Here is a 13,483-nt window from a genome sequence, read left to right on the forward strand (position 1 = left end):
CATCCATCACATATAGACTTTTGAGTCTTTGACCATGTGTGTCAATCTCTGATATCAGTTCAAGAGCACTTGCCTGCCTTAGTTATTATCATACAAACTAATAAACCTCTCTCAAAAATATCGGATAGCATAGGCATGCTAGACATAAATGTACACCGTGAACATCGTTCTGATTTTTCCGTGGCCCGGCCATAGACCTCTATGTTCTTATTTGTTGGCTTTGACTTTATCGGATAGCATGACTGTTTTTAAATAATACCCCAATGATAATTGTTGTACGGTCTTATCTAGCGCTCAACATGCATTTTTCATATAAAAAACATTAATCAATATGTCTCTTGTTTAATCTAGATCAACAATTCAATTCAAAGATAGAAAATAACTAACTAAAATCATATTCTGAACCTAAACCTGTAGAAAAACAAGTCTATACCTTTGAGGAATCTTATATAAGTTAGCTAGCAAGTACAACTCGATGTGTTCTCCAATATTCATGTCGATGCCCAATTATGCAGCAAGAAAGTAATGAGTAATGACCATACCAACTGGAAAGGCAACACCAATATGAGCTTTCGATTCCTGATTTAAATTTGCTCGCCATCGTCCCCTGTTAATGAGTCAACATCCATGGCTTCTCAAACAAAACCTAATCCCACACCGATCCAATAATACCCATATCCAAATCGTGCTGAGCTATATAACATATTAATAAATCCCCGAGTACATACAGTGTTTAAGTCTAATCACTCAACGGGCTTGTCTTGCTAGCTAATATGTCACCTGTCATTGTTGTGTTGGAGCAGGGGTTTAAATGATGTGTACTCCAACACTTCATGTTTTGACAGTTTCTTGAACACACGTATTAGACAGCAATTGAAAGCAACACTTCATGCCTTGAGTGATTCTGCAAAAGTGCAAATCAGAAACTTCACCGTATGTTCCTAATGTAAAACCTGAACTAGTTAGTGGTCACGTGACTCAACTAGCTAGTTTACTCTTGCATTATGTACAGCAGTGAAAAAAATATAAAAGGCTTAGCATATCTAGTGAAAGATAATTCCACTATTGTGTGATTCCACATCAGATGTTTATAAAGGAGATAAGTTTGGCGTCCGTGGTTCCTTGTCAGTTGTCACCAATTCACCAACAAAGCGTAGAAACCTCTTTTCAATCAGGGAAGATGGTTAGCTGGAATCAGAACAGATGTCCCTTTCATTTTACACTTGGAAAACTAAAGTACTTCACTAATCTATGCTGTTCCTATCAGACCCTTTTATTTCCTTTCCTCTGTCCCCATCCACTGTTTCCTTGCCAATGATTGGCATGAAAATGTGCACAAGACATTGCACAAGAGAATTTTTATAATGGCACAAAAACGGGAGAATGTTTATGATTGGATTAGGTGATGCATGAGGCAAGCTACTTGCTAGCAGATGGAAAAATTTGTGTGCCTTATCGGAATTTCATATATCATTTAAAAATTGCAAGTTAGGATTCATGCTAACATTTTTGGTACAGTAGTCGAAACCTCATGCTGAGAACGCCAAAAATTAGCGGAATCATCGTGACGGGGGAACCTAGGAGACTCCATTTATGGCCTCGAATCGAAACGAGAAGGCGCGGAAGGGGAAGCTCACCGGCGCGGCGGACGGTGGCCTGAGGGCGGCGCAGCTCGCCGGCGGGAGGACACGGTGGCGCGCGGCGAGATGGGACGACGGGCTGGGGAGGTCGCGGTGGTGGTGGGGGTGCTCCCCGTCCGAGGAATCGGACGGCGATGGGCTGTGCCTCGCGAATTTGGTCGGCACCAGAGCTCCCCTGCTATGGGATCGGCGGACGGCGGCGCGCTCAGCCGCGGGCGCGACGCGCGCGAACGCACGCGCGGCGCAGGCGGGGCGTGGGCGGCGCGCGCACGGTGCGGCGTGGCGAGAACGGCGAGGTGAGGCGAAGTGGAACGGCGGCGGTTGGAGCTCAGGCCGGTTCGGCCATGGCGGCCGCGGACGGCGCGATGCACGGCGAACGCGCAAAGGGGTTGGGGCTGGGCGCGGCGTGCGCACGCTCGGCGCGAACGCGGCGCGATGTGGGGTGGGGTCTTGGCGACGCGAATGGACGAGCCGGGGGAGGCAAATGACAGGGAAAAGGCCGACCCGGCCTTTCCACAGCGGCGGCGTCGGCGCGGCAGGGGGCGGAGCGCGGCCGAGCGGGTCGGGGCGCGGATGAACGGCGCGTGGCGCCGGCGAACTTCTCAAATTACAGGTAGTAGGCCGCGGGCGCCGCGGTGGCAAGCGGGGATGCTCCTGCCGTGCGCGCACGTGGGCTGCAGCTTCCAACGGTGCTTGGCGGAGAACTCCTCGCCGTCGACCATGGCGAGGGACGAGGGGCTGGAGTAGGAGGACGACTGCGTGGGGATGCGGAGGACACCGTCGACGGTTGTCGCGATCGACTGCTGGGCTAGGGTTTGCCCTCGTCCTCGTGCCACACCGCTCGCCCGACTCGGGCGATGATGACGAAGGATTGTAGCAGAGGAGAAGAGAAGAAAGGACGGAGGAAGGGGATGACACGTGGGGCCGTATGTACGTGAGTACGGAGGGAAGATTGTAGCGGAGGCATTTTGGTCTGTACCGTAATACGGACGTCTGCACGTGGGCCCGAGGTCGTCAGGGACGCAGAAAATTGCATGTTTCAAGGTTCTAACGAATTGTAATAGCATCGTTTCAAATAGACGAATGGTAATAACTTGAAAGTTGCAAATTTATAATAGCATCGATCCAATTAACCCTTACAAAATTGAAAAGGATGAGAGGCGGACTCCGCTCCGCTGAGTCACCGACGCGCTGCGGCGGCAGAGACCGGTGTGGCACGACAAAGGTTGGGGAGTGGGGACGCGTCGACGGGCGGCCCACAGAGGACAGGCTAGAGTTTGGTTTGAACGGGCCATCGGATGTTGCCTGTTGGGATATTTTCAATTTTGGATCTTCGAAAACTAAGTGATAAAAACGTTTTAGAAAGTGACTATTAACCCTGGCCAACATTTGTGAAATTTGATTCTTTTCTCCCTTAATGCTAAATCACTTTAGCTTAAATAATTTAAATAACCTTAGCTTTTCAAACCTTTTAAATCACCTTCCTGCACCGATTTTCAAGACAGTTTCATCTTTTCTTAGTTAAAAAAACTAGTAACCATTACATAAGGTTTTTAAATTATGAAAAATATCTCTAATCTATAAAAAATTCTAAGAAAAATCATAGAGATGGATTGGGACATGAGAAACTCGGATACATGTAGATCTCGTAAAAATATCGCTAAAAGCTTCCACAAAATAGGTTTAGCTCTAGAAAAGTATCAAAAAATCAAAGTAACTTTAAAAATATTCTAATTAATGTCTAAATATAATTTTAAAGACTTCAACACAATATAAATGAATGCAACATATACCATCACATATTTATGTTTTGACTTAGCGGAACCGCAGGTCGACACGAACTTCTCCACAATGCGGCTTCCGTCGGACACGCGGCTGCAAGACTCGGTGACCAGGGATTCAGAAATATGAACTGAATACTGTCATCCAAACAGAGCTGCAGAAAATTCACATGGAACGTGGTCTTCTAACCAGTTCAGAAATACTAGATGGAATTACAACCTAATCCTACACAGCACCCAAAAATGAAATGGAGTGGAACTGACTTGGGCATTGTCAAGAACCAAGATACACGTAAGAAGCAGGAACAAATGAAAGATTCTCTTGAGGGAAGAAGCAAAAATGGATCACAGCAGTCAGGTGTTGTCGCGTCAGCGTCATCGCGCAAAGTTCGTCAGATGTTAGGTTCATTTGTAACCGCGGTCCGGGGAACAAACACCCACCAAGGCTGACAGGAGCGCTTTCTTCAGTTCTTGTAATAACCCATCGATCTTGCACAGCTCTCTGGTCTCTGCGATTATGCATCTATCTACACACTGAACCATTTGCAGTTTCGCTTTCTCATGAAATCCTTCTCATGCGTGCGCAGCCCGGCCCCCAGCGCGCAGTACAATATATAGGCGAGCGGTCTGCCGATCCTTAACAATATATTGGTCATGTTATGCTTCATTGCACAAAAAACTGTTAAAATGTGCAACAGTTGTATCTCACACCCAATTTTTGTATAATATAGGTGAAGATCATGGTGGAGTTGTGTAGGCAGAGGCATGCATTGTGCTGTGTTGTGGGTATGAACAAGCTGTCAAGATGCTTGACAAACATTTGAGGTCTATATATTGTACTGCCCCCCCCCCCCCTCAAAGGATGGACGCATCTTAAAAAAAAAAACCGTAGAACAGCGTCCTCTCGGCCCGTTTGTTCCAGGTGAAATCCCTCCGAATCTGATGACGTACGGATTTGGTGGAAATAAACCAATCCCTCCCCGCTAGTTCCCTTCGCCGCATGCCCGCGCCGCGTCGCCCGCCTCTCCCGGTTCCAAGCGATAGAACCCAACGGCTCGGCGGGTCCGACCGAGCCTGACGAATCGACCGGCTCCCAGCCTGAGCCTATATAATAAACAACAGGCAAATCTATCACCGGACGAACGGAGGCATGGTGCATGGATCAGCAGCAAGTGGCGGAGGCCAGGCCGCCTCGTCCGGGCGCCTCCATCCGGGCAGCGGCAGCGGGCGCCGCCGCTGCGCGTCCAGAGGGTCAGCGGCCGCGAGAAGCGCCGCCCGGGCACCCTGGGAGCCGCGGCGTCGGTGCGCGGGCCGGATTCGCCACGGCGTCGGCAGCGGAACAGCAGGGGTCCCGGCGGCGGCGGGGCGGAGGTCAACGACAGAGACGTACTTGAATTCGACCTCTTCGTCGAGTCGCAACTGCGGCAGCAGCAGGAACAGCTGCTGCTGTCTCGTCTCCAGCGGCCGGCGGCGGCACCGTCGGAGGGAGAGCGGCACGGCGGCGAGGTGCTGGAAAGATCTACAACTTATCCGTCTTTGCTGAAGCTCTGTAACTGGCTATTCCTCAAATCTGGATTTGATGCTTGGACTCGGATGAATTCATTTGCTGGATTAACTTGCTTGGTCGAAATCACGACCAAGGTTGGTCATGACATGCCACAATTCAGCACCAGAGTTTAAAAACGAACTTGACCTTTATCAAACACACTGAATGCAGTAGTGGACGCATGATTTTAAAATTGTGGGTGCGAAGGGAAATTTTTTTTGTCTAGCAGTAAAAAGTAAAAACTAATTAAAGATCAATGAAAAAGTAAAGTGTAACATTCAATGAGAATATACTAACTGTCTATACATTTTTTGTTCTTTACTACGGAGATAGAGAATGTGTACATTTATCGTGGACCGACAATAGTAGATCATACAAAAAAAAAGAACTCTAAGCTTACTTTTACTATATTTTCATAATTTATTCTTGAAGAACAATGGAAATGGTACCGTGGATATTGGTCATTGTAGGAAAAAAGATTGCTCCTGAATCGGTGCATCATGCTAGCACGTCTTTAAAGCAACGACAAGAATTAATGGATGAGCAACTCGAATCAAGACGTGCAGAAGAGAGAGCACGATATGCAAATATGACACCTAAGCAGAGACAAGCAATACATACATGACCGTCAAAATGCGCATAATAGGAAGCCCGAGCAAAAACAGGCAAAGAAGAACCAGCACAGAGCGTATCGAGAATTACGCCGCAACACTATTTGTTTGTTCCTGCAATAGAAATGAATTTGTGGTGCCGTATATGGTTCACGAAATAAATTTGATGCGTTGCATAAAATGAATTGGACTGCAATACATCTGTAGCCAGCCATTTCGGCCAGTGTTTGATAAACTTGTTGGTTGATTTTTGGGTGGTTGCTCACCGCGCCTGCCACGCGGTGATGGGACCGTCACGGTCATTGTTTATTAGCTGTTGCGTTCAAGCTTTGACAGACGATGTGGGAGGAATTAAACAAACGGAACGGCTTATAATTCGCTGCACGCCCGTCGTGTGCACTTGGACAGAACCGTAGGGAGATTACGGGATTTACGGGCCTGCTGGCCCAATCTAGGCTGTTCGGGCCCTGTCTGGCTCGTTTCAGAACAGGGCCTCCAATGCCAATCCTCTATCATCTCGGCCCAAATAGAGGGAGTGCATTTCTCATCATCAAATTTCATGCAGATATTTCTTCGTCCAGACAGGCTGCAGCCTGCATGTACCAAACACAAATGTGAGTCGCTTTGACTGATCCGAGTAGGCATTACATTTTTATGGGCCACATCCTCATGAAGTCATGATCATACGCAGATTTTGGTGAAGGAAAGGTCATCACAAAGTTGCCGAAATATCTACCTGGCTACTCCACGAATGTTACTCTCATGTTGCTATTTTTCTTTTTTAAACAAATAGATAGAAGAGCTACCTATTATATATTAAAAAAATAATGTTAAAACTGCACACAATAATGATAAGAACATCGGCTGGTTGGATTGGAATATTAATACGGCCACACAACTCGAACAGCATCCACTCGAACTCGACTCAGCACCCTCCAGTTGGATTGAGACATTAAAAACGGCCGTCAACTCAACTCGGCTCGACACCAAACCACCACAACCTAGGAAACTAACAGCGCAGAGTTGGACCCATAAACAGCCTCAGGCTCATAAAAGTCGACAGAGCCAAGCGTGACCCCACGCTGATAGGAAATCAGGAGAAGTAGATCGCACCGCAGCGAGAAGGCCACTGCCCCGCCCTGCGGGACCCTAGTATCGCTGCAATACCACCCACCACTTAAGAGAGTGATATCATCAGATCCGGACCGCTCGCAGGCTGCAACACAGTCATCACCATAAAAACACAACACGCGGAGGCCTCGCCACGTCCGCCGTCAGGCTCCACTCTCGTCGCCTCGAAGAAACACCCTATGCGGAGCCCTCGCCACGTCCGCCACAACACTCAATATCACAGAACTTTCTCTTGTGTTGCCATCGAAATGGTGGACAATATCGCCTCGCCTCCTAGGGTCTCCATCAAGCAGCCGAGCCGCCGCCGCATGCCGACCTATCGCGCGAAAGACCGCTGCCACTAGGAAGCCAAAGATGTCGCTTGCGCCATCTTCCGACGATGTACCGCACCGGAGTAGCTCAAGCAAGATTGAGCAACCCGCCGTAGTCCGCTGCAAGCCTAGTCATCCCATGTTATCGATGCCTTCCGACGCTATTTCGCACCGAATTGACAGCCGCCAAGCATCGCCAGCCACCGTGGTCGCTGCAAGTAGCCCACCCGATAAGCATGCAACAACCCCTGACCACCATCACAATGACAATCGCCTCCACGTGAGCTCGGCAATCCCCGTCAAGCTCGCATCCATGCCGCCGCCACCGATTGCAGTCTCCCAAGACCAACGAAGTCCAATATTGTCAAAGTCAAGTTGGATCTCTAGGCTAATCACGATAGGAGGTTTCATATCTCTGTTTCCAACAATGCCATATTAGCTTGGGGATGAATGAAACACTATGCCTCAATGGAGAGTTTCATTTCGCTGTTTCCAAAGCTAACCAGTATAATTAAATGCTAGTTGATCTATTGGTGCACGGGATCCCCATAAAACAACGGCGGTCACAGTGGTTGTTTCACGCTATTTCCAACGTCTTGGAAACGAGTTAGCAGAGTGTCATGGGGATGAAATTGGTTCCTTCTCTTCCCTCATTAAATCAGTATCACATCATCAAAAATACTGATATGTTATGGTAATTAATGCTATGAAACTCGCCATGAAACTCCATGGAGAAGACACCTCCAACAAAAGTACGACGCCAGTAACGCCACCGTCGTTCGTCCGGAAACTGTAGAACAGGGTGTTCACTCACGGAACCCCCATGCATTAGAAATAGGCCACGGTGTTCGCTCAGAGAACCTCCATGGACCAGGAATAGCCCCAACATGACGCCCCCGCCTAGGAAAACGACACTGTACAGCGCCGCAGCCGTTGCCACCAGCGAGAAAGCCGGTAAAGGCTTTTCCCCCGGAGCATCCAAGTCCCAAACCAAGCGCACACACAGTCCGGCAAAATAAGATCACAGTCGAGAAAAACCCTGTCGAGGCAGCGGCGCCGCCGTGTCACCTCGCGTCGCGCCGCCCTCGGTCTCACGCGCCGCCGTCATCTCGCGCCACCTTCTGCGGTCGCAACCCGCAGCCGCCGCTTCACACCGCCGTCCACCAGAGCAGTTCCGCCGCCTTTGCCAGAATCGGCCGGGCCTGCCGCCATAGAAGCCGCTGCGCCGCCGTCCCCAAGTCAGGCCACCCCCGGCCATCCAGACGCGCCACCGCAGGCAGCTTCCGCTCCTGCCGGGTGCCGATGCGCCCTCCGCCGCAGCTGTGACGACGACAACAGCAGCGGGCTCGCTGCGTCGAGCCGGAGCCTCGACGAGCACACGCAGCCCCACGACGTGGACTGCCGCTCCTGCCGCCTCCGCGACCGCGGGCCGGACCCTGCCGCTCCTGCTGCTCCTCAGCACTAGCCGCCGCAGCAACCCGCCGCGCCACCTCTGCCGCGACTGGCGACAAATCCGGTCCCGCGGCCATCGGATCCGGCCGCTAGGGCCCCGGATCCGACCACGCCGGCGCCGCCACCGCCCTCCCGGCGGCGGTCCCCTCCGACCTGAAGCGGCCGCGCCCGCCTGGCGAAGGGAGAGGAGAAGGATGCTGCCCCGACGGTGGATTCTTCTGATGTTGCTAGTTTGTCATGAACCCGTCGATTCAGTCTTCGGGAACATCATCGCTTGTTGATCTTGGCATGCAAATGCCGACATGACAGACCATGGGGTCGGCAGATTATTACGCAGGATCGAGATCGATGTGTATGCGCATCCGTCTCCCTGCTTAGGAACTGTCTAGTAGCTAAGGACAACTGAACTAAAAGCAATAGCTTGATCCCTTTTTGTTGAGCCCATTCTATGTTGCCGATTCTGAAAGAATCTGTGCAAATTGATCTCGAGGAAATTTCCATAGAGAGGATATGGCAGGGTACTATTCTACCACTGTATGACCCCTCAGAAAAAATAAAAAATAGAGAGGATATGTGTATAGCTCTGCAGTTCAATAGTTCAGGTTACTGAATTAACGAAGTCACCCTTGTGATTTTGCCTCTCATCGTCACTTGTTGAGTTTCTCTCCTTTTTTTTTTTGGTCGGAACACTTGTTAGTTCTCTTTATCTTACGTATCGTAGTTATGACGAGGAATAAGTTGCAGTGCCTTGCAGCAGAGCTCCATGTTTTCAGCCTTTTGGTATACAGAGCATGCAGTAATACCTACTGATCTTCAGAAAGTACCGCAAGCAGTTACCTAAGCGGCAAAGCTGCGAGATTCTTCAGACTTTACTCATGCTAATTTCCAGGTCTGTGCTAACGACAACAGTGCACAATCAACAAAGATCAGCCCATAGCAGAAGAAAGTGAAACACTTGAGATAACTCCTGCTTGATTTCCAGGATCATCTTTACCTTTTCTTTACAAGCATGCATGCATGTGAGAAGCAAGAAAAGATGAAGAGGATCCCTATCTCAAAACACCTATCACGTCTATGATATCTCTATACATTTATATGTATATATGCTATCTAGCATATATCTTGCTTACGCTTATTCCAAAAAGTATCCTGCGACTTGCTTGTAAGCAGGATCGTTGATCTTGCAACTTCGATATCTGAAAGATCGCGGCTGCTATAGATCTCTGCCCTCTGGTATGCTCTCCAGCGCAGGGCGCCACCCTCCGCAACACTCCTCCCGTTCGCGATCACTTGCTTCTTTGCGCATGAGAGACACCATGTCGTCCAGCGACATGCCCTCCTTGTCGAGCATCTTCTTCAGCTCCTGCTTGCTGATCACCAGCTTCACCCTGGCGGCGCCAGAGTCGACCACAGACGCCGCCGCCGCCTTCACTGGAAACACGTCCGGCAGGACTTGGCTGCCGTCCACGCTCATGATCTTGATCTCCTTCCTGTCTTGAATCACCAGGCAATTCCCCATGAGGATGACTGTAAAATGATAGGTGCAAGGAGCTAGAATTGTAGTGAGTTCTGAAGCTCTGTTGGAACAAGATCACAATTCACAATTGTGCTGTATGTAGTGCCGTATAGTAGTGGTGGGTCTGAGTAAGTGACGGGGGGGTTGGAGGCAGTAGTGGATTGCTGCATTTAAAGGAAATGCTTTGCGTATTTGGACTCATGATTAAGAGCATATTTCATGAATGCCACTGGCCGACCAATGGAAGTTGCTTCATATATGCAAAAGCTTATTTAGCTATGACGACTAGCCCACTCACAAGAAGTGAGAAGGAACCAACCATCCTTTTTGTTCCATGCTGTTCTTGACTTGGTTTGGCCATGCTTTGTGTCAGATCTAGAAAAGATTAATTAATAGGGCGGCGCGTGCCAATTTCACTAGGGTACAATTCACACACATATAGAATAATTTTCTTTTTGTGAACACTCATTGCCCAAAACATAAACAGTGTTAATTTGCAAGGTTGGGCAAAATGTTAGTCTTTTAAAGCTATTGATCTTCCTCTTTTATTTATAAATATAATATTATCTTGTGTATACTTCAATCATGTAGGACTCTTTATGTTATGATGTAGTTGTATGTACCTATGTTGTGTAAAGTTGTGACGGAACATGAATACATAACCCATGTATTTCTCAAGCTTGCAAATGCCAATATTATTGCATTGTGTGTTGTTTGAAATTTGGAAAGGCTTGCTATAGGAGGGGCAAAGTCGGTAGTCAGCCAAGAACATGCTAAGGTAAGGATGATGTCACGAAACATTATGATGTGCATGTGGGGCCCAACACCTGGAGCAGCGGGGCAAATCCGTGTTGCGTGCCTGCTAGCTTTTGGAAAGTGGTGGAGGTGAGAATCATTCTATTTCGCAGCAAAATGAAAGGACCCAACCCAACAATGCTAGCTAGCTGCTCTGGGGCTGTGCCTGTGGGGGACATGCCGAGAACGATCATACTCCAGTTTTTCCATTGGCGCGACGTAATTAAGCAGACATTGAAGCACAAGAGAATGAAGAAAAAATTAAAGCGCGTCATGGTCGATCCCCATCATCGGAGGAATTCCCACTACGATCCTAGCTCCTTTTGTGTCGTCATCGTTTCTCTCCCTTGCTAGCTTTTCCTGGTTTATTACACGCGCTCTCTTTTTTCTAGTGCGCACTACTATGGTAAAGCGTGCACTTGGTGCAGCAACATACTGACCTCGCGCGTTAATTACCATGACGATCGAACAATAAAAGCTGGCCCTCGGTCAAATTAGTACTACCTACCAGAAGACTCATTCAAGCCTCAAGTGACACTGCTACAGAATAGGACCTCAGCACCGTTCATTTGCTGCTGATGCAACAGGGAGTCAGGGAGCATGGTTCCTTTTGATCCTTGTCGCGTCTAAAACTTTCCTAAACTATGTAGACATGCATGTAAAGGGAAACATCTAGAGAGCTTTGAATCGAGAAAGTTTCAAGTAAAAGGTTATTATAGATCTTGTTGAAGCAGCATACAATTTCCATACAAAAGCATGCAATAATATATACTAGCTAGTATAGATTGTAGATGTGCTACTAGTGACTCTTTTTGCCTGCCTGCTGAACAACTTTTTAACGCATGGGAAGCTTTTCCGTTGCCTGTGGGCCCGGTGAGCCGACGTGGCGGGTCAGGAGTGGGCTCAGCGCCGCGCTGGTGGGTCGGCACCGCCGCAAAGACCGCGGACGTCGCGGTCGTTGTGCGCGGCCGCCGGCTGGGCTGGGCTGCGGGCGGGTGGCCACCGCCGTGCATCTTCTTGCGCATGCGTTGAAATTAACAGCCGACCCTTGCTAGCTAGCAGGCTGTAGAGATCGAAAACGATCGCATGTTGTGTCGCTCGGTACTCGATCAGTCCAGTCCTCTTGGGCCTAGCCCACATCCAGCGTTCCCTTCGCTTGCGCTGTGCCTGTGCACAATCAGGTGGGCCTCTCAGTTATTTTTTCGCGCGCGCCTGCTGGGCCAAATCTTTCAGTTCCTGTCCAACCGATGGCACAAGCTAATTCTGGCATGCTAATTCTTTCCGTTCCTGCTGGGCCAGATGATAATCGGACTCATGGGGGGATGCTAATTCCGGCATGGCTAAATCCTCCAAGCAGATTTCCACCGCAAAACTGGCCCGCTCACCTCATGTGGCTAGCTGATCCTGTCCGCTCGAACCCGCCTCCTTCCCGCTGCAAATCCGTCCGCCTCCTTCCTCACATATATCCACGACGACAAGCGGGGCCCACCGGTCTCTCCCCTCCCCTCTTTCAAAGAAAGAAAGAAGCTACTAGGTTCGACGGTGATCGCTCGTGCGTGCCGGCAATGGTGTCTCCCCGTGCGGCCATCGTCTTCCTCGTCGCGGCCTCCTCCCTCGCCGTCGCTCTCTCGAGTACGTACACGCGCCCATCGATCGATCAGCAGTTAATTATATTTTCGGTTGATGACGAGCGCGCGGGCCATATGGCTGAGCAGATGGCGGCTCGGGGCCGGCGTACGGGTACGCGGTCGGGAGCGCGACGGGGCCGGAGAATTGGGGTAAGCTGAGCCCCGAGTACCGGCTGTGCGAGCAGGGGAAGCAGCAGTCCCCCATCGACATCGTCACGAAGCAGGTCGTCCCCAACCCCAGCCTCGACACCCTCGACCGCACCTACACCGCCTCCCACGGCACGCTCGTCAACGACGGCCACGACATCTCGCTCAAGTTCGACGGCGCCAAGGTCGGGGCCATCACCGTCGCCGGCAAGGTCTACAACTTCGACAAGCTGCACTGGCACTCGCCCTCCGACCACACCATCAACGGCCAGCGCTTCCCCCTCGAGCTGCACCTCGTCCACAAGAGCGCCGACGGCGCCGTCGCCGTCATCGGGATCCTCTACGAGCTCGGCGCCCCCGACTCGTTCTACTACCAGCTGAGGAGCAAGCTCGCCGAGATGGCCGGCGACAAGTGCAACTTCGCCGAGGAGGAGTCGCACGTCCAGACGGGGCTCGTGCTTCTCCGCTCGCTGCAGAAGCGCACCGGCAGCTACTTCCGGTACAAGGGGTCCCTCACCGTGCCGCCGTGCACGGAGAACGTCATCTGGAACGTCCTCGGCAAGGTGAGGCAGATCAGCCAGGAGCAGCTGCAGCTGCTCAAGGCGCCGCTGCCCGGCAGCGACGCGCGACCGGTGCAGCCGCTCAACGGCCGGACCGTACAGTTCTTCAACCCGCCCAACAGCACAATCTCCTTCCAGATGTAATCCTCCTGCAGACATGTCACAACTACTACTACCAAGTAGGTACAACTCGTATTCTTGTGGTTGTGCACAACTCCTTTATTTTCAGGTGGTTGTGTGCACGGGCACTAAACAGTTGTGCACAACTCTTCTTCGAAGAAAGAAGGGTAAGAAGTAACAGAAGGCTCTAAGAAAAAAATCAACTATTAATCTCTCTCTACAAATGTGTGCATAATATGAGGATC

General features: G+C 50.2%; 2 protein-coding genes across 2 annotated transcripts; one reads left to right on the forward strand and one right to left on the reverse strand.

Annotated features, from left to right (window-relative positions):
• Positions 1–9,284: 9,284 nt before the first annotated feature.
• Positions 9,285–10,119, reverse strand: LOC112886912. Its single transcript, XM_025952936.1, has one exon. It carries the CDS (start codon positions 9,989–9,991, stop codon positions 9,686–9,688), a length of 306 nt encoding a protein of 101 aa, XP_025808721.1. The 5' UTR covers positions 9,992–10,119; the 3' UTR covers positions 9,285–9,685.
• Positions 10,120–12,297: 2,178 nt separating this feature from the next.
• LOC112887708 (alpha carbonic anhydrase 7-like) lies at positions 12,298–13,464 on the forward strand. Its single transcript, XM_025953965.1, has 2 exons — positions 12,298–12,415; positions 12,499–13,464. Exons 1-2 carry the CDS (start codon positions 12,349–12,351, stop codon positions 13,260–13,262), a joined length of 831 nt encoding a protein of 276 aa, XP_025809750.1. The 5' UTR covers positions 12,298–12,348; the 3' UTR covers positions 13,263–13,464.
• Positions 13,465–13,483: the final 19 nt, after the last annotated feature.

Source organism: Panicum hallii, chromosome 3 (assembly GCF_002211085.1).
Source record: "Panicum hallii strain FIL2 chromosome 3, PHallii_v3.1, whole genome shotgun sequence".
Taxonomy (NCBI): domain Eukaryota; kingdom Viridiplantae; phylum Streptophyta; class Magnoliopsida; order Poales; family Poaceae; genus Panicum; species Panicum hallii.

Coding starts and splice junctions, on each gene's coding strand:
- LOC112887708 (XM_025953965.1), top strand. CDS start 12,349: ATGGTGTCTCCCCGTGCGGCCATCGTCTTCCTCGTCGCGGCCTCCTCC. Junction 12,416..12,498: donor CCTCGCCGTCGCTCTCTCGA/GTACGTACACGC, acceptor ATGGCTGAGCAG/ATGGCGGCTCGGGGCCGGCG.
- LOC112886912 (XM_025952936.1), bottom strand. CDS start 9,991: ATGGGGAATTGCCTGGTGATTCAAGACAGGAAGGAGATCAAGATCATG.